General features: G+C 36.7%; 3 protein-coding genes across 3 annotated transcripts; 1 reads left to right on the top strand and 2 right to left on the bottom strand.

Annotated features, from left to right (window-relative positions):
- Nucleotides 1-3,576: 3,576 nt before the first annotated feature.
- sbk1 (SH3 domain binding kinase 1) lies at nucleotides 3,577-10,629 on the bottom strand. Its single transcript, XM_039671628.2, has 4 exons — nucleotides 10,228-10,629; nucleotides 6,909-7,093; nucleotides 6,518-6,720; nucleotides 3,577-5,448 (listed from the first exon to the last, which is right to left on the bottom strand). The coding sequence occupies exons 1-4, from the start codon at nucleotides 10,263-10,265 to the stop codon at nucleotides 4,675-4,677; spliced, it is 1,200 nt and encodes a 399-aa protein (XP_039527562.2). The 5' UTR covers nucleotides 10,266-10,629; the 3' UTR covers nucleotides 3,577-4,674.
- A 6,083-nt stretch (nucleotides 10,630-16,712) lies between these two features.
- Nucleotides 16,713-20,369, bottom strand: gnptg (N-acetylglucosamine-1-phosphate transferase subunit gamma). Its single transcript, XM_039672497.2, has 10 exons — nucleotides 20,013-20,369; nucleotides 19,810-19,864; nucleotides 19,575-19,697; nucleotides 19,358-19,441; nucleotides 19,180-19,273; nucleotides 18,951-19,065; nucleotides 18,737-18,819; nucleotides 18,536-18,658; nucleotides 17,355-17,427; nucleotides 16,713-16,883 (listed from the first exon to the last, which is right to left on the bottom strand). The coding sequence occupies exons 1-10, from the start codon at nucleotides 20,059-20,061 to the stop codon at nucleotides 16,792-16,794; spliced, it is 891 nt and encodes a 296-aa protein (XP_039528431.2). The 5' UTR covers nucleotides 20,062-20,369; the 3' UTR covers nucleotides 16,713-16,791.
- A 72-nt stretch (nucleotides 20,370-20,441) lies between these two features.
- Nucleotides 20,442-24,814, top strand: tsr3 (TSR3 ribosome maturation factor). The gene is made up of 6 exons (XM_039672498.2): nucleotides 20,442-20,963; nucleotides 21,457-21,664; nucleotides 22,578-22,771; nucleotides 23,003-23,170; nucleotides 24,125-24,179; nucleotides 24,271-24,814. The coding sequence occupies exons 1-6, from the start codon at nucleotides 20,843-20,845 to the stop codon at nucleotides 24,377-24,379; spliced, it is 855 nt and encodes a 284-aa protein (XP_039528432.2). The 5' UTR covers nucleotides 20,442-20,842; the 3' UTR covers nucleotides 24,380-24,814.
- The last annotated feature ends 360 nt before the right edge of the window (nucleotides 24,815-25,174 follow it).

The following is a 25,174-nucleotide window of genomic DNA, read 5'->3' as shown; positions in this document are numbered from 1 at the left end:
TAAAAAATACCAAAATGAAAAGAGACTGGAGAGAAATGCAGAAAAACAACAACAATCGGGTATACAGTGGTGTGAATAAGTTTGGACACCCATGCTAAAGTTGCCTAAAAAGAGGAATAAAAAATCATCTTTTGGATATTGATCTTAATGCCTTAATTAGAAAAAATAGGAAAACTCCAACCTTTAAGGACACCAATTTTCTTTGTGAATGAATAATGTATCATAAATAAATAAATGTTTTTCCTTAAAATACAGGGTGCATAAGTCAGGACACCCCTATGTTAAATTCCCATAGAGTCAGGCAGATTTTTATTTTTAAAAGCCAGTTATTTCATGGATCCAGGGTAATATGCATCCTGATAAAGTTCCCTTAAAATATCCCCACATCATCACACACCTTCCACCACACCGAGAGATTGGCACGGTTTTACTTCAGTTAGCCTAATAGCTGGTTTGATTTGCATTGAAAGATGATCTTATGGAAAGTACCCCATGCCAATCTCTAGGTCTTTTAAAAATAAAAATCTGCCTGACTCTATGGGAATTTAACATAGGGGTGTCCTGACTTATGCACCCTGTATTTTAAGGGAAAACATTTATTTATTGATGATACATTATTCATTCACAAAGAAAATTTGTGTCCTTAAAGGTTGGAGTTTTCCTCATTTTTCTAATTAAGGCATTAAGATCAATATCCAAAAGATGATTTTTTTTATTCCTCTTTTTAGGCAACTTTAGCATGGGTGCCAACACTTATTCACACCACTGAATGTTCATAAACAAATAAAAAAATTCCCTTAATTTGATTCGTTTTTTAATTGTAACATTTGCAAATTTGTCGAAACTTCCTCTTTTTTTGGTCTAACCAAAAAACTTTTTTTAAGTGTTTTCAGTTAATTGGACTAATATGAGCTAATATGTACCATTAAGGTATCAATATGCACCCTTTAGGTACAAAAGTGTACCCTTTGAAAAGGTACCGCCCCAGTGACAGCTTTTGTACCTTTTTTTCTGAGAGTGTGGAGAAATATATTTCTTGTGCATCAAAATATTCTACGATCTGCCTGCCCAGTGGAAAACACAACATGAGGGGGGAGTTCATGTGCATTTTCATCGGTTTTTGGCATAACTACCATAGCACGTGAAGGCTCCATTAGTAAGGGAAGATGGTGAAAGTATTGAATTGAGTCTGGTTGAAAGATAGAGCTGGGTGTCATCTGTATAGCAATGGAAGTGCATCTGATATTTAAGGAAGATGTAACTAAGGGGGAGAAGATAAATAATGAACAGCAGGGGTCCCAAGACAGAGCCCTGGGGCACTCCTGTGAAAACAGGGACTGAATGAGAAGTGAATGATTTTAACTGAATGAACTTGAGATATGAATAAAACCAGTTAAGATGTGTGTTAGTAAAACCAATAGAGGAGGGTCTGTCTAGAAGGATGGTGTGTGAAATTAATCAAATTAAGCAGAAGGAGAATGGATAGTAAATCAGAGTCAGCAGCCAGGAGAAGGTCATTAGTGGTTTTAAGGAGTGCTGTTTCTGAGGACGGAAAACCAGACTGGAATTTTTTTCGTATAGATTATAGGAAAAATGAGTATGGAATTGAGCAGCAACTATTTTTTCAAGGATTTTGTGGATGAATGGAAGATTTGAAATAGGATGGAAATTATTATGGTTGTTGGGATCTGAATCAGGTTTCAGCAGATGTTTTAAAAGGAGGAACGATTCCAGCGGAAAAAGAAGAGTGAATGATGTCTGTAATGAGAACTTTTAAGGTTGAATAAAATCAATAAATCATAATTTGAACTTGGAACCATGCATGATACATTTATTTAAGTTGTAGTATCACATTCATTTCTGTTTGTGTACTGTCGTAGTAGTTTTAAACTGTGACACACAAAAGGCAATAGGTGCAAATCAATGTGCATTTAATCTGTTTAATTAGCTGTGTATCATTCAGAACAATCTACGACTGTATGACGATTCTTACAACAGCTAAATAACATCAAGTTTTATAAATGTACTATTAAAAAAAAAAAAAAAAACACCAACTATTGTAGGTTGATATTCCAAGGTCATTTGAGCAACCTTTTTAACCATGAAACAGTCCTATAAAAGGAGCAAAATCCATTATCATTAAACTGTTTAGTGCTTTATGATTGCTATTATCTCATACTAACCACAAAAGAGAACATATTCTTTTCGTCTGTTCTTGATGAGAATTTGGCGACATACCTCAAACATTAACATTAACTGCTCTATAGCACCTAAATAACTATCTAATGCATCCTATGTAAACATACACTTTAATTTAAGACTAAAAAGAGTCTGTCGAATGATCGTTTGTTCTCTGATACAAAAGAAGCTACAAATTAGCACTACCTGACGAAACACAGTCACAATGTTCTAGGGAGCAGATGCTCTCGTGGTCTTGAATAATCCTGTGAGGCTTTGCTTACCTAAATGACCCTTTATTAAGGGTCGTTAAGATCGCCACTCCTGATGCTTTTCTTCCGAAATCTCATAGAAGGGTGTTTGAATGCACACTTCAAATACAAAGATACACAATAAAATCCCTGTGGTCTATGGATACTCTTCAAGTCTGTTTAAAAGTCCTGTGTCTCTGTGGAAGTTCATCTTGGCAGTTTACAGGTTATCGTGGATCTTCCGGTTTTCTCGAAAAACTAAAAAAAAAAAAAATCCAGTATAAAATATATCTTCTTCTCCTATTGGTGCACATGTATGATTCTGTCGTAGGCTGGTTTAAAAGTCACATGATGATGAGCCTCCGTAAAGAAAAGATATATCCGTATGATCACACCATCAGTGTACGAGTTTCGAGTTTCAGTGCACTATTGAAAAGTTAAAAGGATAGTTCACCCTAAAATAAAAACATAATTTACTCACCCTGGTGTTGCATTTCTCAACATTTCTCATTTTCATTATAGTAGTAAAGTACTAAAGTAACTAAAGCTACAGATGTTTAAAATACTAACGAGAATTATTAAAACCTCACCTAAAAAAAAAAATATGACAATCTAATCTATTATAGTATATCAATGATACTAAAATAGCACTACAAAAGAAGTCTACACGCTATATTCTAAGTCTTGTAAAGCCACACGTTCATCAGCTTTGGGTGAGAAACAGACCAAACAACACATTCTCATCCCAAAAAGTCATATAACTGACTTTTTGGGACGTCTTTTGACCATACGTCAATATTCGCCTTTTTAGGGCCCCCTTAAACGTCGCTAGATGGCGATCCCGGGCCGTCATACAACTGACGCTTTACCTTTAACGTCAGTTAGGTGACGGGTTAGGTTTAGGTCTGGGGTAGAGTTAGGATCCCATAACCTCATCTACCAACGTTTAAGGGGGCCCTAAAAAGGTGAATATTGACGTATGGTCAAAAGACGTCCCAAAACGTCAGTTATATGACTTTTTGGGGTGAGACTGCGCTGGACCAAAATGTGAATTGAAAATGCATATCTCTCAAATACACTCTAAAAAATGCTGGGTTGTTTTAACCCAATTTTGGGTCAAATATGGACAAACCCGAAATGTTGGGTTAAAAATGTAATGTAAAAATTTAACCCAACGGCTGGGTTAGTCCATATTTGACCCAAAGTTGGGTTAAAACAACCCAGCATTTTTTAGAGTGTACCGTTCAATATCAAGATGGATCAAATTTGTGCAAAATGTGTGCATAAATCTTACTATTAGTAGCACATCAGCTTGTCCTTGGGCTCAATGCAACAACTCTGTACCTTATCTACACCAGAAAGGTCTATATTAGTAGCTTACACAAATAATATGCACTAATTAACACGTTTTAGGGCTAGATGTATGATATAGATCACGTGTGATTTCTCACATTCTTTCTGACAGTGAATGGACAATCTTTGAAGCAAAAATACTATCAATACAATTTTTGGTTAAGAATGACTCACATAAATCTATTATATGGCTTTAGAGGACTCAGACTGTGGTACTTTGATGTGATTTCAGGATCTTGACATCTAAAGCACCCATTATGGAGCATTGTGCAGTATTTCTCCATTCGTGTTCAATGGAAGAACGTACGGAGCCCCTAAAGGGACAAAGCGATGGGGGGAATATTATGAGATTTGAGGAAAATGCATATTTCACACCCAAATGTTTTGTGTTCCCCTGAGAAACGTTGCATTCACTCGCACAACTTTTGAGTTCTTTGCAAGTGAACAAAGTTTCTCAGGGGAACGCAAGAGTTTTGCGAGCAAACGCAAAGTTTTTATGGGGAAGGGAAAAGTTTTGACACATTTTTTCCTTCCCATCTCATATTTTTCTCTCACCATGTCCTCTAGGGACTCCATAAGAAAGAAAGACATGTTTTTTTTGAGTGAACTATTCTTTTAAATTAAAAGCAAATATGTTAAATTCAGTATGTTTTTCCTTGCAAAACAAAATCATTTCTAGAGCTGAAGTGACCTACCAAAGTAGGTCCTACTTTCCCTATAAATTAGTGAGGTTTCACAGTCACAGAGTAATAGTTTTGCCAGTTCTTAATAACCTACGGCATTCTTGTCATTCTTGTGCAAACGTTTTTCCAGTAGTTCTCCTGAAGTAATATTGCTACAAGTTTCGCGGCCGTCCAGTGAAACCCGTACACTTAGAGACCCAGTTTGGTCTTCATACACAAATCTCAATAGGAGTGGTCATCATCACTTTGCTCTTGTCTTGGCGGTTGGGCGACGGGCTTTTGGAGGACTCTTCCCTTGAGGAATGCGGTTCGGACAGGATGCTACGTTTGAGGGGGGTGGGGCGTAGACAGGAAGTGCCTGAAGGGGGGGAGGGCTCTGTGTGTCTGTGGGCGGAGCAACGTGAGGCTCCTCCCCTCGGGGCCCTACAGGACGCTCTGCGGCGATGATGATTCAGCAGGTCGTATTTAAGGAAGTAAAACACCTCTTTAACGCCACAGCGTCGCTCCGGCTCCAACGCCAACAGCCGGCCGAACATGCGTAACGCATCGTCAGAGAAACGCCTCCACTGGGAGGGAACGGCTCCTGGAGGACACGCCCCTCGCTGCCAGCGCTGAAATTCGGAAAAGAATGCGTCGCTAGGCAACGCCGCTTCCCATGGGAAGTTTCCCGTGAGCATGCAGAAGAGCAGAACTCCGAAAGCCCACACGTCCTGGGTCGTCGCCACGACGATGCCATCCGAAACCGAGGCCTGGCACACCTCGGCAGCAGTGTATGGGATGGTGCCGCTGATCCGCTTGATCCGGCTGCCCGCCCGCCGCGTCATTCCCAAATCTGCCAATTTCACACGCCGGCACTCGCGGTCGAAAAGCAGAACGTTTTCTGGCTTCACGTCGCGATGGACGAGACTCTTGCTGTGCATGAAATCCAGAGCCAAACCCAGTTGCTGAACACAGCGTTTGACCATCTCCTCCGGCAGGCCGGCCTGAAAACACATGGGGACACAAGAGGTATAGAGAGGAGAGGAGTGATTTCTATAATCAAAAGCAGGATCACATGACCTGTAGAACTCCACAGATGTATGCACAATTAACATAGGCTCCCTATCAATCATAAAGTTATACAAATTCCCTGAGCAATTTTTTTTGCCCATATTTTCCTCCAAAAATAGCACAGAACATATGAAAAAAAAATAAAGATATAATGGATACATACAGATAGTTGCACTCTAAAAAATGCTGGGTTGTTTTAACCCAATTTTGGGTAAAATATGGACAAACTCAAACATTGGGTTAAAAATCTAAACCAATGGCTGGGTTTGTCCATATTTGACCCAAAATTGGGTTATAACAACCCAGCATTTTTTTGAGTGTTTCTGTACTGTTCATGTCATCTAGACAAAAAAAAAAAAAAAAAAAAAAAAACACAGTATATTTAGTTAAATCTCACAAAGAACATGTCCAGGTCTTAGTTTACAAACAAACAAACAAGTACATGAATAAATACTGTTCAAAAGTTTGGGTTCGGTATCAATTTTTAAACTGTTTTTGAAAGATTTTTTTCTGCTTACCAAGACTGATCAAAAATACAGTCAAATTGCAAAATATTATTACAGTTTAAACTAGCTGTTTTCTATTGAAGCATATACATTCTATTGCAAATACATTATTTTGGGTTGAAATATGACCCAACCATGTGACCAGCTGCGTGTGCATTCAGGATTCTAACATATGAAATACTGACACAGGTGTTAGACAGGTGTAATACAGGTGAAACTCGAAAAATTAGAATATTGTGCAGAAGTTATAATTTTGATGATTATGGCTTATAGCTTATGAAAACCCCAAATTCAGAATCTCAAAAAAATAGAATAATACATGAAATCAATTAAAAAAAGGATTTTAGGATTTTAAATACTAGAAATGTCGGCCCTCTGAAAAGTATGATCATGCATATAAATATATTAGTTTCACCTTTTAATTTGAATTACTGAAATCCATTCTAAACTATTCTAATTTTCCGAGTTTCCCCTGTAAGGCGCAGTGATGGCTTACCTGAGGCGGGATGATGTCGAACAGGTCTCCCGCGGGCGCGTACTCCTGGCCGAACACGTAGCTGTCCTCCGTCTCAAACAGGACGTTCAGGACTTTGATGATAAACGGACTGCAGCCCAGAGCCGCCGTCAGACTGTACTCGCGCAGGAAACTACGCAGCTTCGTCTTGTTCTTACTCACGTACTTCAGAGCCAGTTTGGTTCCTGCCAACACACACAACAGCGATCAATGAAATATCACGGTGCCCCAAGACCTCTATATTTCAATATAGAGGTGCATTTTTGGAGCTTGACAGTCAGGAGCAGTCAGGAGATTCTGGAAAACATTTTGTTTTGGTTCCACAAGAAAAGAAAATCGGGAACGGTACGGCCTCATTTCCCTACAGACTCACCCTGTGTTCGATGCACACACAAGTCGACTTTGCCGTAGGTGCCCTTCCCCAAAGCAGCGATCAGCTCATACTGCTGTTCCACCTCTGAGGCGGAGAGAGACGCGATGGACAGCGCCTGCATGTCCTCGACCGGAGCCCCGCTCGTCTCACAGCCCCGTCCCGCTGCCAGAACACCCACCTGGGCACTGACAAACACACATGCATTAACTCGCATGCATTGACAAACTTATTTCAAGAGCCAGATTCACACAGCTAAAATGTTTTCTTGCTCAGTCATTTTGTCTCGTTTTTAATTTAAAAATCTCAAAGTTCCTAAATCAAGTAGCAAAATCATTTTAGATAATAACCCCCAGTTTCACAAACAAGGTTTAAACCGAGTCCCAGACCAAAATGCATGTTTTAACTGAAAGCAACTTGAGCCATGCCACTTAGAGCCATTGTTTTGTCTAAAGATGCACACAAGTAATGTTTTTTTTCCTAAGGCACGTTTATAAAAGCTTCTTAAATGTCCTTATTGAACTAAAGCCTAATCCTGGCTTAATCTAAGCCCTGTTTGTAAAACCGGTCCTTTATCTCTTAAGTAATTTTGCTTCTCAAGTAAATATATCTTGATTTTAAGAATGTTTAGATACTTGTAGTGGAAAATGAGTGAGAAAATGTTTTCTTTGCAATGCACAAAATTCTTAAAAGAGAAGTTAAAACATTTGTCTGATTTTGTTTGGTCATTTTTTAAAGAAAAATTTAACGCTTTAGTTTTGTAGATTTTTTTTTTGTTTACTTTATCGGAATGATACGCAACTTGGTAAAGGTTTTGACAGTGTACAAAAAATCAAGTACATGATTTGAAAAGGTTAAATGGTCCTCAAAAATGAGCGCATTGGAAATGAATGGGAGACGAATTTCATCTGGACATCGTCTAAAACTATATCTTACTGAAAGCTTAACCTCAAATTCGGAACACAACTTGTGTAGATTTATGACTTTGATTTTTTAGAGTAAAACATGTTTTGGAAAATCTATATTTCATATAAAATTTTAAAATAGTATTTTTATGCATTTTTCATAATAATAACCTTTAGTTCCACCTTTTTCACTTCAGCAATAATCTGCCAAGCGTCAAACTAAACTTAAATTTGTGCTACGAAGCTTTCAAGATCTACCAAAATTCAAGTTGGAAATGTAATTTTCAGGTCTATTAACAGGTGGACGCCTTAAATATAATTTGGTGCCTTAAAATCCACAAAAATGGGTCATTCAGTTTTCTTGGGAAGAAAATGACAGACTTTGATGTTATCTGATTGTATTGCGATTCTTGTTGAAGATTTGCAGATCAAAACCCTCTTTTCTGTGTCATATGCAAATTACCTTAACAATAATAAGCATGCACACTATTTTTGGAGTCATGTTTTCCAATGTGCCATGTATTTTAAATAGTTATTAATTGTGGTCCGTTGCATTCACAGTCGCCCCCTCGGTTCAAAATGTGTGTGTGTTCGTCACCACTTTCGGCCCTGCTCGCTTGTGCTGATGCTTTGACTCTGAGTGGCAAACTACCAGTATCATGTGCTAAAGATTAATATATCGTAGTGGTGGTCAACATCATGTTTTGTGATTCCGGCCCCCTGGTGTTATAGACCTCCATTATGACGTCTTTTCCTCTGTTTATTCTCCTCTCTCTAACGCTCGTGTCCTTATTTCCCTCGTCTTGTCAGCACTTATGCACCCGATTTGACGCTCTCCGACGAAGCAGTCCAATCTTTGTAAATATTTCAACAGCAGCAAAGGGCACTAACTGAATCACGGGCCTGACGTCTCGCAGAGCTCACGGGAATAAAGCAGTGACCTAGAACGAGTCCTCATGTTTTCAGCATCATGCGTAGTGACAGCGCAAGACCCTCCGCTGAGCATCACTGCCACACAACACCAGCAGACGACCTTAAGATGACCTCTCAGAAGTTGAGATGTGCCGAACCCCTGCTATCCTGGACACTTTAGCCCCTAACTGAGAAACTAATGAGAAATCAATTCAGGAACATTCTCATTCTCTCTAGAGGTCATTGTCTACCTCGGCTAGATACCTGTTATTAACCCTTGAGCAAAGAGAATCTAATTTCCCTTCCCAATTTCAATCGAATTGGCCACAACACACTGGATATTAAACTGGAATGAGAGGAAAATGATTTTTCAGAATGAAAATTGGAAGAAATGCTCTTTAATCCTACCGAACACCACACAAAATGAGCTGGAACATACACTTTCCATTCTTATAAAACTGCTTGATGTTAATTAGCTCCATTTTGAAGACTTTGAAGTCATTTTTATATAGCAAGAAATAGCCCATATATATTGTGAATGACTTTCTCTGATGCGCACTGAAGGAAATTGGACGTAGGATTTATTTTGAAACACATTTCACTCAGACATTGCAAGTAAATTTCACAAATAATAAGAAAGATTTAATTTACTGATATAGCCTACACTCTAAAAAATGCTGGGTTGCCCAATTTTGGGTCAAATATGGACAAACCCAAACGTGTGGTTAAAAAATGTAATCTAAAAATTTTAACCCAAAAGCTGGGTTTGTCCATATTTGACCCAAATATGCGTTAAAACATGCGTTTTTTAGAGTGTATAACTTTGCACTTTTTGCAGTGTCTTGAATGCACATTACTAGTGTAAATCATAATTGCCCCACTTAATAAATGGGACAATCTGTTCCCTAAAATTTTATCCTAAGGTCAACACCTGAAGGTGACCTTTGACCTCTCAGGTCACATTCTTTATATACACAACATTCTTGCTTATACACTCTAAAAAATGCTGGGTTGTTTTAACCCAACTTTGGGTCAAATATGGACTAACCCAGCCGTTGGGTTAAATTTTTACATTACATTTTTAACCCAACATTTTGGGTTTGTCCATATTTGACCCAAAATTGGGTTAAAACAACCCAGCATTTTTCAGAGTGTACTTACAAATATGCAAACTAAATGCTAAATGCATCAGCATTGCACACAATAAATCAAAAATTCTATTCCTTTTTTATGAATCATTCATTTATTTATTTTAGCGTTTTTACTACCGCTTTGTTTCATTTTTTTTTACCTTATTCAGAACTTCACATGCTTTATAAATGTTAACCAAAACGCCTTTAAATCTGTAAACATCAACAGAAATGCGTGAATGCATGCGTGCCACCAACAGTGCAAAACAAACAGTTGCGAGCATCAAGAGCCCTCGGCGGTCTTCAGACAAAAGAAATCAATACACACGTCACACACACAGCGCTGACCCGACGAAGGAGATGTCCAGGACTCACCTGCTGGTGCCCTCTCTCTCTCCCTCATGTTCCTGCATCCAAACGCCGCGTCTACCCGTCCATTCCCCCCCAGAAAAGCATGATCTTCAATCACAAAGAATGAGTTTCCTCAGCGTTCCTGAAGGACGTCTGGCTCAGAGCTTTGTCACACACACACTGGGCTCTGCTCTACATCCTCAGCTCGTGTGGAAAAAACACAGTCCTGTTCAGTGTTTCCTTTGTGAAGGCTGTGCTGGAGCACGAGGAGAGAGGAGCTTGTGTGTGTGTTCAGTCATCAGTGATGTACAGTGTGTGTGTGAGAGAGAGAGAAGGAGGGGAGGGGGGTGTATCTGCGCGTGAATGACCTACTTCATTGCGCTCGCGCTCCTGGATGCTGGAAGAACGGCGTCTGTGTCTCGGAGCATCCAGGGTCCTTTATGGATGCGAGATGTGCTCGTCCAATGGCCTGCGTTCACATGATCACAGGACCCCTCGAGCGCCCAGGCTTTGTTTTCACCCACAATTTAATGCAGAACATCAAACCTATTTTTAGATCTTTTTTTGCATTCTGTGACATTTAGGCACATTTTTCTCCCAAGTTCTCATTCCTGTAAAGTGTACAGTGTTTTCTTTTTTTGTACCATTGAGATATTCAGATCAAGTATTTTGAATTAGTTTTAAAAATTATCTAAATGTTTGTAATAGTCCTGTGTTGTATTTACTTTATTTATGAATTTCTATTATGATCTTGTTTGTTGTAAAGAAGGGACCCCCTCGAAAATGAGATCTCAAGGGGCTATCCTTGAAACAAGTAAATAAATAAATACATTTGAGATTTTATGGTTTTATTTGAAATTTTCAAAACTTTTATTAGTTTTTGATTTTTTTTTATAGCTGCTGAAACAGAAATTATTGTATTTTTTCCCTATTGTGACGTGTATACGAATGAAACTGCCTCTCGTACAGGAACAAATGTGGGCGGGGCTTGATTTTGTACAGAATTGATTGGATGGTTGTGGTTTGCTATCTGATGTGAGTGACAGGTTGCCCCGCCCTCATCACCAGTAAACACATCATCAAAGGGAAAGAAGTTATTTAAAGATTATGAGGTACATGAATTTAAAGGGACTGTTCACCTCTGGAAAGATTAATTTGTATTTTAAAATTGGTCATTTATGTAGAAGAAATGTAAAATTATTTTTGAATTTGGAGCTTTTTAGACTGAGAAAAGCCAGAAAATGTATATTTGGCGAATGTGGATGAAAGACAACAACTCCCAGAATGCACTTGCTTCACTGCCCTAAGAGGCCACGCCTACCTACTACTGACTGCAGTCTTTAGCCTCTGGCCAAAAAATCCTCCGATGACGCAAAATGACGATTTTTGTGTCATCTGAGGATTTTTTCCAAACAAAAAAAATACATAAATCTCTCGTCTCAGGGGGATATGGGGGTGGAAAGCACGGCAATTAGAAGATACTACAGGTTTTCTACTAATGCAAAGCTTAATGCTAAATCCTGAAGTATCCCTTTAAAAAAATAATTATGTGCACAGATTAAAACACTACAATATTGCATAAAAACAAGAATTGGTGACTTACAATTTGTCTATAGCTTTTATAAAAAAAAAAATTCATTAGATTCTCAATACAATAATGATAAATCATGTTTATTACTACAGTTAAATTAAGGGCAGCACAACAAATATCATCATGGTGCCTCAACATTTCCCATTGACATTCATTGTTTAGAATGTTCGCTATTCAAAACCTAACCGACCACAGTGACATCATTGTGATGTTTATACTGCATTGTGATTGTTTTTTTCTTTTATGATCTATTATAGTGTAACAGTCGAGTAAATTTGCATTTATGCATGGCAGATGGTTTTATCCAAAGCGTCTTACACTGCATTCAAGGTGTTAAACCTCAGCCTAAAAAGAACATTGCAGGAAATGTAATCTAGTAAAATAACACTGACGTTTCCTTGCATTCACAAGAATGGAAAGAAACCGTTTTTGGCAACCTTCTGGAAGCCCAAATACAGAGTAATCTCACCTCTCCGTTGTGTTACACCTCCCTTTCTTCTCATTATGCTTTCTCGCATCTTACAGCGCACACTTTTTGTCCTAGTTTAAGTTGCTGTCTCCTCACTTTATCCAGGTCGACATGTTTTTTTTTTTTGGAAACACTGTCTTATAAAATATGTGCTTGAACGCGGAATCCTGCTGCAAGTGTCTGCCCAGTAAGCCCATATTTATGCACAATAATTATTTAATAGTAATTTAATAATATGACATAACATTGTGAGGTAACTAATTGTGCATTTATAAACTTATATAAATAATACTAATAGTAATAAATTATAATTACATTGAAATATATAAATGATCACAAAAAATTATAATAATTATTATTATATAATATTTATATATTATATGATTATTAATTAAATAATGATTAATTTAGAGAGTAATATAACAATTATAATATAATTGCATATTATAGAACTATTTATATATATATATATATAGTTATTATCTGCCACCTTTATTAATATAAATAATAAAAAATAATTACTAAGTTATTACAAAAATATAATTATTAATGTACACACTCTTTCCATTATTTTTATTATTATAATTATTGTTGTTGAGAGCATTATTTTTTTGAACAACAATATAATCAAAATTATTATTATGATTATTTTTAAAATATAGTTCATTATATGTAATGAACTTTATTTATCATATATATATATATATATATATATATATATGAAGAGTTCAGATGCAAAAGCCTCTAAGTGCCATTTGAAATTTTCTTCTTTAATGATGATTTTTATCAAACTTGTATATTTAAGTTCAGTAATTTCACTTAAATGGCAATGATAATTACCTATTAATTGTTATTTAAGTGAAATTACTGAACTTAAATATACAAGTTTGATAAAAATCATCATTAAAGAAGAAAATTTCAAATGGCATTTAGAGGCTTTTGCATCTGAACTCTTCATATATATATATTAGGGCTGTGCAAAAGTTAATTGCGATTAATCGCATCCAAAATAAAAGTCTGTGTTTACATAGTATATTTGTGTGCGCTGTATATAATTATTTTGTATATATAAATAGACACACATGCATGTATATGTTTAAGAAAATGTGTTATTCCTATATAAAATATTTATATTTATATAATATAGATTATGTATTTATTTATATATACAGAATTCAAGCGCAAATAATTCTTAAATATATACATGCATGCATAGGTATTTATATATACAAAATAATTATATACAGCACACTCAAATATATTATGTAAAACAGACTTTTATTTTGGATGCGATTAATCACAATTAACTTTTGCACAGCCCTAATATATATATATATATATATATATATATATATATATATATATATAAATTAAATAGTAATATATATTTATGATATTATTTGGAATCATACTATTATTAAAATAATATTTTATTAATATGATAGTATGTAATTTTTGTAATATAATATCTATCTATTATTAATATAATATTAATTATTATTATGTGCCACCTTTATAACAATAATAATAAGTATTATTATTACAGGAAAAATATTATGTATAAAAAAGGGGAAAAAGTCAGCACACCTTTAAAATTGAATTGACTCACACACAGGTGGTAATGTTTCGAGCACGTAGGCTCTTCGCCAGGAAAAATATTATGTAAATACCCTTATTAATAAACATAAAACAAATCTTTTATCAATGTGTTCAAGCCTGTTTTGCATGCCGGTGCACTGCTGGAGCATCAGCGTCACGTGACTCTTTCTCCACAGAGGCCTGTTGTCTCAGTCTCTGTCTCTCGCCCGGACGTCCCTCCTTAAATGAAATCTGTACATATATGAAGGAAGATTTCTGCTTTACATAATCGCTTGTTTGCATTTATTAAGATTTGGTAAGCAGGCCTCAGTCTTGTTTTCATTGGTTGCTGGTTCTATATAAAGAGACCTGCCTCCAACACATTGCCTTCTTCATCTCCTGCCTGAGAAGCTCTTCAGTTCTGAAATGAATAGAAAGACAAACTGTCAAGTTCACGCATTTCATGCTGAATGTCATTGCCATGTTTTGTTGTTTAGATCAAATTAGAAGAAAGGCCTTAATTGCCCACCTGAGGTTTGAGTGACAGGCGCTGAAGTTCATCAAATGCATCTGTCATGCGCCTGATGGAAACGTCAGCGCTGACCTTTGTGTGTTCTACATGCATTTGTCAGCGTTAAATGTTTTCCTCCAAAATCAATCCGAACAGCTTGTGGAGAAGTAAAACTACTTGTTTGACTGTGAAAAGCCCATGCATTCAGAGCAGTCCGATATTAAGGGAGCCGTGTGAGTCATCTGCGGTTCTGAAGTGACTGAGGATCTAATGTACACAACCCTGATATAAATATCTGCACCCTTTGAGTGCGTCATTGTGAGGCAGAGGATGTCCTGCAGGCAGAAGCTTTATCTCTTGAGAGAGAGAGAGAGAGAGAGAGAGAGAGAGAGAGAGAGAGAGAGAGAGAGAGAGAGAGGTTTGTAATAAGGTCACTCAATCTCTCTTTCAGAAACCAGACGCCACTTCAGTCTCAGATCAGGTGTGACACAAATCAGTCCTGATTGTGCGACTACAGACATGAATGAGCTCTCAAATCATGTGATTTGTTGAGGAGAGGTGCATTATCACGCTGATTAAACTACAATACTGCCTTGATGGTGATAAAACAGATCCTAATCAATTTGAACAAATTAATTTTGAAAATAGGATTATGCACTTAGTTCAATAAATAATAGCTTAATTTATGTATGACTGACAAATATGCATCACATTAAGTTTATTCGTTTATTTATGTTGAACCTAATTCAAATGAATAGAAATTTTAAATGCAATTAAAATATATAAATCTTAACTTTGGGCCTTTTTTAATGGATGTGCGATTTTACCCATGCACAGCACATTTTTGAGTTGAAAATACTGGTTAATTAACCTAGGATGTTTTTCTTGAAATTGTTTGCCTGTTTTTCATATGAGCATGCCTGCAAAGTTTTGACATTCTGAGGTGTTGTAGACTGTGTGTATGAAATGTCTTTTCCAATCTAATTTGGAATTTAATTTACTGGCAGGTGCACAGACCCAAAATAAAAAAGGTGTTATATTGTGCACACGCACACACATACACAAAGCATTTAAAATACTGTTTATAGACCATTTTGCAAGATGTAAACAACACTGGTCCAGAAGCACTTCCTGTTTCAGTTTTTTAACACTACATAAAAGCTGGAATAAAATACAACCAACAGAACATATAAAACTGAATCAAAAAGTTAAACAAACATCTTTAAGATGTTTTCTTTACATGTGAAACAAACTGAAATAGGAAGTGTTTCTGGACCAGTGTTGTTTACATCTTGCAAAATGGTCTTTTGGTGAATTGGTCAATTTGACCTATGACCTTAAATGTTAAGTTTACACAACTTGTAATTAGTTAGAAGATTCTATTGTGTTCAATATTTTTTAAGTAAAGAATGTTAAGTGAACTCATATATTTAAGTACAACAAATGTTGGCAAGTTGGATTTACTTAAGTTTGTTGGAAAAATCAGACTGTGGACTCTTTTTGGCTAACGGTGCTATTATTTCATTTATTTTATCTTTTTTAATGTTCCTGTTTTTATGTGTAGCACTTTGGGGTCATTAAATTGATGTAAAGTGCGTTACAAATAAAATATATTATTAAATGTTGTAGCCTATATTTTAAGTAGGCAAATATGTTTTCAATGTAGAACAATGCAATAAACCACAGAACACCTTAGAAACCGCATAGCAACCGTGGTGGCACTTCGCACGGGCAAACACTTAAGGAGAAGTATAAAATAGAGTTTTATTTGCTCTCTGGTGAGCTCTGCTGTCTCTAAATTGGATTTTATTTTTCACGGTCTGGTCATTTTCAGTTGAACTCTCCCGTTTCGGCTTCTAACATGATCCGTCTCGACAAACGGTTGCTACATCCTTATTTACAACCAAAAAGGAAACTGCTGCCCTGGAACCGATTGCTCGAGTGTTTTTGTCCGTTATTTGCAGCTGGATGTGGGCTGTTTGTTCTGCCGGTGCTGTCTAGCGATGGCCAAGGGAAAGAGATAAGAGAAGAAATTGGATGGGAGCAAATAAGACTGGAGGGCGTGAGGGGATTTCTGTGTAAATGACAGTGGTATTTCGTCTAAAACGCTTGGTTTGTTTACACACAGTAGAGAAGTGGTGGGAAAAGAACGATAGAGCTGTTGGATGCCTCCATCTAGTGGTTCAGAAAGAGTATTTTAAATCTCAAGTTACCGGATCCTGGCAGTGGGGCGTACGATTCATTTTAACGAATCGTTTTGTTTGGACAGATAATTTTAACAAAATGATTCAATTCACTCACCCTTGTGAACACTCTGTCATGTGATAAAATCTTTATTTTTCAGGAAAGACGACATCAAGTCAAATTTAAAACTCATTTAATAGCATTATCTCACAGTAATATTATTTTCCTGAATGTTCTGTGGTCCTGCCGGGCATGTCAGTGCAGATCAGCAACAAAGCCGGTGTCCCCGCGCAGGTGCTGCTCCTGGAGGGGCGAGGGCTTGACGGGACCCTGATCCTGTGTCCTGTCTGAGAGAGCGAGAACAATTCCATTGAGCTCAAGTAATGCATGCTCATGGCATCACCTAATTATTTTTGTGAAATATTTAGCTTTCTTTAACCTTGTGAAGTCTGACATATGAAATAATAATAGTCAAAAATGTCATTTAAAAGGTTTGCATATGTGCTTTTTGATTTTGAGTATCATATTTGATATATCAGGTGTTTATGGCCCATATATGAGAATATGAAGCTCATATTTGAGAAGGGAATAAAAACACCAATTTTATTCAGAGGCACAAACTGAGCAAAAATATGCAGATGTTGTTATTTATAAGTCTAAATGTAATATGAAAATACTTTGACAGCTTGGCTGAGATGCAGCCCACAACACAGTCAGCTTCGTCACCGCTAGTTCTTTGACATTGGCTTAGTGTGTCCCGGGCTTTTGTGACTCAAAGCTGTTGCGTTGTATAAATCAGAAGAGCATGCATGTCTCACCTGTTGTTGTCGCCTCATAGGAGATGTTATGTTGTGTTAGGAGCGATCGTAGCTGTTCTATCTCTGCTTGCTCCTGTTCAAATTAACAATAGTTAGTTCAAAAGTTAACAATAGATGCGAAGACTATTCATTTCATTATTTTCTTTTGACATTAGGGTTAGATATCAGGCTGCAAGCTTGGTTTTGTTTTTATTTCTTTGATTTGGAAGCCGGCCGCGTTCCTTCTCCAACTCTCCCTATTTTTCTTATATTTGTAAGTGCCTGTGTACATGTCTGAGGTGCGTTTTTGTCTTGTTTAAATTTACCTCCTATTGTAAATATTTCTACTCATGATATACTGTACCTTTTTGTAAGTAAAACAATCGATTGGAGTTCAGTAGAGGTGTTTATTTGCATTTACTCCTCACCAGAGATGCATAAAGTACTAGAAACCCGGACTTGAGTAAAAGTACAAGTGCTCTATCAAAAAAAGTGACTTGAAGTGTTGAAGTGTTCTTTAAGCACCACACTTAAGTAGAAGTACTGAAGTATTTAACATTTTTTGTACTTAACTATTGCAAGTAGTTTATTTTAAAATTCACTACTTAAGTACTAAAAGTAAAAGTACAAGTATTGTGTCATGTAATTATTAAAGAAAGCAGTCAAAAGTTTGAACTAGCAATCAAATAAGGCGCTTTGGCGGGATACAAATTTGCTTTGGCGGCCGCCAAAAAAATGTCATTGCAGGACAACCCCTCCTTTAGTTGCCAATGTGTGTGTCAATCAATACCATTACTCTATAAAACTGGCAGCATGAAAGCCAACTTGCAACGAATGATTCGTAAAATTTTTATAATTGTAACGAGTAACTAGCAGAACATTAAAAAAAATATTGAAGTAAAAGTATTAAATTCATCGAAAATATCTACTGAAGTAAAAGTAGAAGTATGAGACAAAAACAATACTCTAGTAGAGTACAGATACAGCATTTTAGTATTTAAGTACAGTACTTAAGTAGTTCTACTTCGTTACTATACATCTCTGCTCCTCACCTAGTTATGTTGTCTGCAAATGAGTGTTTCTCCCAAATTAATGTGATTAATATGACTTGATTACCCATCTCAGGGGTCTCGTAACACACGCTGACGGCACTAGCATGACTAAAGCTGAGCGCAGTACGTCCCAGCGCACATCTCTCTGACCTGTTTGCACTGCTCCAGACTGGGATGTGTGAGGGACGTCGTGCTCTCCTCTGCCTTCTGCTGCTGAGCTCTTCTCAGGAGACCTGCCTCTTCAAACAGCTCCTTCAGCAGCTTATTATAACCCTAAACACACACATACGCCTCTTATTATCATGTTCTCAGAGGCATGAAGAGTAAAACAGTGTGTGCGTTTGTTGTCACCTGTTCTGTGAGGAGATCTTCATATCGAGCTTGGGAAATTTCATCCCACTCCTTCTGTAATGGCTCGCTCAAAACTGGATACACTGTAAAAACACACAAGTGAGACTTGTTACACTGTAGATTTAGCCTCAATTAACTTTTAAAGGTCCCTCAGGAGGATCACATACAATTACATAAAATAAGACAAAACAAGCTAAAAACAACAATAACTCACCTAAGAGGGAGTGTGGATGGCAAACCAGTGGCGTCTCAAACGTCAGTGAATAAACACACGTCTGCGGCTCTGAAACACTCGACAGCTTACTGCTGTTCCCACAGACCAGGAGAACCTGAATAGAGACACTCAACATCCGTCACACGTCAACATTCACTGGCAAACAAAATCTCCATAAGCTCACATTACAATTAACACAAAGATAGTGTTCATGGGGAAAAAAACAAACCTTGGTCTGTCTGTTCTTGTTTCCACATGAATCTCCTTCTCGCATCCACATGCCAGTAAACGTGTTATTCTGAATCTCCCATTCCTGCCAAATACTACACATACACAGTGATTTTAAACAATGCAAGCTTAATTAAAAAGAAGAAAGTGAAATAGAAACTTTTTCTAAAGATCATTACCCCAATATACCGCTGTATGCGTTCCATCTGAAACTCTGCTCATGCTGAGTCACATTATGAAATGGACAGAATACGTATTTGTATCTAAAAAACAGAAGAATTAAAAACACAATTCATATGCATAAAGATAAAGCAAGTTAGATATGTATATTAAGCTACTACACTTTAAAAAATATATATTTTTCAATAGTTTTAAAGCTGTGCAGATGTTACATACAGAGCCTCAATATAGTTGAAGCATTTCCCTGCCAGTCTGTGCAGATGTGAAGGTCCAGACACTGGAGATGGGCTGATCTTTGCCTGTAGTCGATTGCTCTGAGACATAAGCTGATTATTCAACCTAAAAAAATCAAAGGAAGAACAATATGGAAATTCAGACTATGTTGTTTAATTAACGTTAGATCTCATATTTGAAATGAAAATTTTAGAGGGTTTGCTGCCGGAAACCTGACCCAAATGTATTAGGTTCCTCAACTATCTTCATCTTCCCTCCTGATATGACTGACACTGAAACATCAAAAAACACCATATAATGGATACTGACGTTATTAATATTGAACACCCTAAAGACAACAGAGGATTTTGGCAACGGAAACACACATGCTACAATATTGATCAGATTTAATAAAACGAGGCTCTATTTTATTACACTTACCCAGTGCTGTCAGACACAACAGGCATAATTTTAAATATGCAGACTCCATAACTCTTGAAATCGTGGGAGTTGTAACTTGTAAGTAAAACTACATTTCTTTTTATCTTTCCTCTATCTGTTCATGTGACACAACCACAACTGAAAACATTACCGATTGGAGAAGATTTTATGTTTTATGAACGTGTGGCTTGCGAAATACAACAATTATCGAGAAAATACCTCATATTTAAGAGTTTTAACATACATGAAGATATATTTACATTTAATTTGTAAAAATGGGTCCCTTTTGCTGTTAAAAACATTAAACACAAAGGCGAAAAGTGCATCAAAACAATCGTGAATGTAGGAAACGCGGCGTTGCAGTAAACCAAAAAATTAGTTTTCTACATTTCCGGGGTGTAATTGTGCTTAAATAAAAGTCCTCTTCCGTTTTTACTGTATCGATTACTATCTGTCGGTTTTGTATAATTTATCCATAGCGTTTTGCATAAAATATTCATTTATATTGCTTTACCTAAACTGAATTAATAAAATATTAATATTGATGTAATTTAAATAAACGAGCGTCTTTTGTGCTTGGTGACAGTAGCTATTTCATTACGTCACCGTGTTTTGGCCTCACGAGCCAGCGTGTCTCAGAATAAGTATTTGGGATTTTATTTAAAGGCATTTGTATGCCGTGATCAGCGTAAAGTAGATACATTTTTGGTGTGTTATAATTTGTAAGATGGTTTAATAGCTTACAATACAGTCAACCCTTTAAATAGCTTCTACACACGTCTGAAAGTTGACGTTTTTATTCCTAAAACAAAATAAGGTGAATTTCAGATATGCGACGTAAAAAACAGGGTAAATGTGAGCGAGCGGTTCACAAGGGCAAAGACACACGACACAGGATGAAGGGGAAATCGTTAGAAACCTTCACAGAGGAGATGCACGAGGCTCTGCAAGGTCTGTGGCTGTCATGCCAGTTTGGATGGACACGTTAAAGGGATAGTTCACCCAAAAATGAAAATTAAGTCATCATTTACTCGCCCTCAAAGTTGTTCCAAACCTGAATGAATTTCATTACTCTGCTGAACACAAAATAAGACATTTTTAAGGAATACCATTTTGTTTGGTAACCAAATAGTTGACCCATTGACTTCCATAAATACTACTGAAGTCAATGGGGTTCATCAACTGTTATGTTACCAACATTCTTTAAAATATTTTTGTTTGTGTTCGGTAAAAGAAAGAAATTCATACAGGTTTGGAACAACTTGAGGGCGAGTAAATGATGACTGAGTTTTAATTTTTGGGTGAACCATCCTTTTAAGCGATTGTCATGTTTTTTTAAACATATCAGCTCATTTATGTCACAGACTGAATTACTCTCTGTAATAAAGCTTGACACAATTGAGGTTATATGTTGTCAGTGTATTTGTGTGGATTTTTTCTTCAGCCAGTGAGGATGCAGATTCAGGGGCGTCAGGAGGTGTAAAGTTGCCCTGTCCATTGGCCATGTGGGATCTGGGTCACTGTGACCCTAAACGCTGCACAGGACGGAAGCTGGCCAGGAAAGGTTTAGTGCGCTGCCTTCGACTCAATCAGCGCTTCAATGGCCTGATCCTCAGCCCGATGGGAACCAGATACGTTACACCTGCAGACAGGTCAGGTCAAGTCACATTTATTTATATAGCTCTTTTTACAATACAGATTGTTTCAAAGCAGCTTTACAGAGATAACAGAAAAAATATTCAAAAAGGTTTGTTTCCAGAAGAAAAAAGCATCACAGAAGCATCACATTCGTTTTTGTTTTAAAAAAGTTATTAATTTAGTTAATTTATATATATATTAGGGCTGTGCAAAAATTAATTGCGATTAATCGCATCCAAAATAAAAGTCTGTGTTTACATAATATATTTGTGTGTGCTGTATATAATTATTTTTTATATATATAAATACACACACATTCATGTATATATTTAAGAAAATGTGTTATTCATACATAAAATATTTATATTTATATAATATAGATTATGTATTTATATATATACAGAATTTAAGTGCAAATAATTCTTAAATATATACATGCATGCATAGGTATTTATATATACAAAATAATTATATACAGCACACACAAATATATTATGTAAACACAGACTTTTATTTTGGATGCGATTAATCGCAATTAATTTTTGCACAGCCCTAATATATATATATATATATAGCCGCTCTGGAGAAAACCGTGATGCCATTGTCCAGCTCAGTTCAGTTTCTGTATAATAGTGTCAATGCAGACAGATCAATATTATTGTTGAATATTAAATTAAATGTTCATTTTCACAAAATCACATTTACACAGCCATTTTTTTAAATATTCAAATAGAAAATAGCTACTTTAAATTTTAATAATATTTCACAATATTGTGTGATTAAATAAATGCAGTCTTGGTGAGCAGAAGAGGCGTCTTTTAAAAACATTTGAAAAAAACATGCCGACCCCAAACTTTTGAACTATTGTGTTGATAAAAATGACAGAAAATGTCTCAATTCTTAATCTGTAATATTCTTCATTTCCAGGGAGATTGTGGCGCAGGCTGGGCTGGCAGTGATTGACTGCTCATGGGCACGGCTTGAAGATACGCCTTTCAGCAAAATGATTGGCTCACATCCGAGGCTTCTGCCGTTCTTGGTCGCAGCAAATCCTGTAAACTACGGAAAGCCGTGCAAGCTGTCCTGCGTCGAGGCTTATGCTGCCACCTTCTGCATTGTGGGTAAGCAGCTGCCAGCTTTAGCTTTCTCTCTCCCTGCTATTGCCATATGGATTTGTATGAATTATAGCAGTGGTTTAAGCATTATGCATTTCAATGGCTGAAAAACTGACTCGAGAGAGTGGTCACAAATGGCCAAAGTGATGCTGATATACAGCATGGTTTATTGGCCAATAATTGGCCATTAAAATTGCTACAAAAAATAAAAGTAGTATGTATATGATCATGCATCAGGATTTCGTGACCTGGCTGTGCTCCTGCTGAGGAAGTTTAAGTGGGGTTTGGGATTTTTGGAGCTGAACAAGACTCTTCTAGAGCGTTACGCTTCCAGCCAATCCGAAGAGGAACTGCTGGCTGTGGAGAAAGAGTTTTTCCGTGAAACTCCTCAGGAAGAGGAGATAGGTACGTTCCAATTATGCTTTTTTACATTTTCATCTTTCTTTAGTGTGTAATGTGGGTGTTTGAGCATGAAAAAGCTCTGCAAAGCACAAAGTCCCTCCAAAGGAAGTTGGTGCGCACTGTTTCTCCCTGAAACACTGTTGAGTTGCTTTAGAAGTGTGTTGAAACTCCCGGTTATGGTAAGGGGCGGGACATTTCCCAAACATCTTCAAAGCGGTTGACCAATCACAACGCACTGGTCTAGCTGGCAAACAGAGCACATTTGTGACTTTCAGAAGGCCAACTATGGTCGCAAGTTCCGATATTACCAACAACCGTTATTGGATAATGATTCTTTTGGGTAATGCACCCTAAGAGGCCGGTTTCATAAAGCTATTCATCTATAGAGTTAGACAAGTCTAAAATTTGCTTATACACTAGCTAATGCAAGATAGACTGTTTCACAAAAATAAAGACTGACTTAATTTAGATCAAATAATTAGACACCGTTCCCACAGACGAACTTTGGTCTAATACTCTGTTACCATGGCAACCAGCAGTAATAATAGGTTACATTACAAACAGCCGAAAGCAAAGGGAAAATGGCCCTTTCCAAATTAAACATTTCTTCTTGTTACTACATCCTCCGCTAAATTTCCCAAGTAAAATGTCCTTGTAACTGTTATACTCCTCCAACAAACACTTATTTTCCGCTGGGGTAAACTGCTTACTCGAGTCGATCCACCATGTTTTTTTGTTTTGAAAAGTGTCTTATTTTACCCAGAATGCATTGCAGTGTAATCCAACTTAAGATAGTCAGAGTCTTAAGCCCTTTCGTGCAACGGTCTGATTTAGATGTCTGACTATCTGCTATATCTAAGCCATAGTCAAAGTCTATGTGGCCTCTTTAAAACAATCAAATATACTGCAAGGGTTTTGAAAATAACTGTGGTGTTTGTTATGTGTGTTTGTGTTCAGATCCTTTCGATGTGGACTCAGGAAGAGACTTTCTGAACCTCAACAAGCCAGTCCTGTGAGACTCTTCTTTTAATCATTATGATTCTACTATGAATTTTGCTTAATTTCAACCTGTTAAAGTAATCTGTGTGTGTTTGTTCTCTCAGGGCTGAGGATGATGATGACAGTGAAGAGACATCAGAGGAAGACGATGATGGTGAGGAGGAAGAACAGAAGAGTAAAGAGGAAGAGGATGATGATGAAAGTGATCCGTAGTCTTGGTTTGTGTAATCTTTGGGGAAGGAGGACTTTCAGTGACTTATTTAGTAACACTGACCTTCACTTGACATAAGCAGACTTCTGTTTTATGAGTGTTTACAAATCTTGAAAGATGGAACTAGTGAGTTAAACAAACCAGAGTAATCGGATACTGTAGTCAAGGTTTCAGTGAGCTACTTCCCCAAAGACTTTTTATTATGTGCAAAATGTGCTGTTTGTTCATGAGAAGAATCTTCTCAAACTGTAATGATCACATTATTGTTGCAAAACAAATTGACTGTTGTCTATATGTTTAAATAAATATTCAAATGATGTTTGTAATATGCTGCATTTGAGTTAAGTTTGCTAGGTGTTTTGCGGATTTGAGTTCCACTTTATTTAACCCAGCCTGTGTATTTTAAGTTAGTTACATGTAAATCCAGCATGAGCTAGTGACTAGTTGAGCGTCAGGCTATATACTCTATACAAGGGGTCTTCAATCTTAGATGCCACAAACCTTCAAATATGATAAATGAAGGAACCCCACCCTAAAAGGCAACTTTTTAAGACCCACTTTATATACTTTTTTTATATTTAAATTTTAAAAGAAATGTATGTACATTTATAATGCTATAATTTGTAAATATATTACCTTTGCATCCAAAAACAAACAAACAAACAAACAAACTAGTTGATGCTGCTGTGAAGAAGGTGTGTGATGGTAAAGTTGACATCTATCTCTCTTCTGACTGCGGTTATCAATCTCTCTATTTTTTTCCTCTTTTAAAAGTTGTGGAAAACACTATTGTGGAT

Source organism: Pimephales promelas, chromosome 22 (genome assembly GCF_988280905.1).
Source record: "Pimephales promelas chromosome 22, fPimPro1.hap1.1, whole genome shotgun sequence".
NCBI classification, from domain to species: domain Eukaryota; kingdom Metazoa; phylum Chordata; class Actinopteri; order Cypriniformes; family Leuciscidae; genus Pimephales; species Pimephales promelas.
This window is presented reverse-complemented; position numbering and strand designations above follow the sequence as displayed.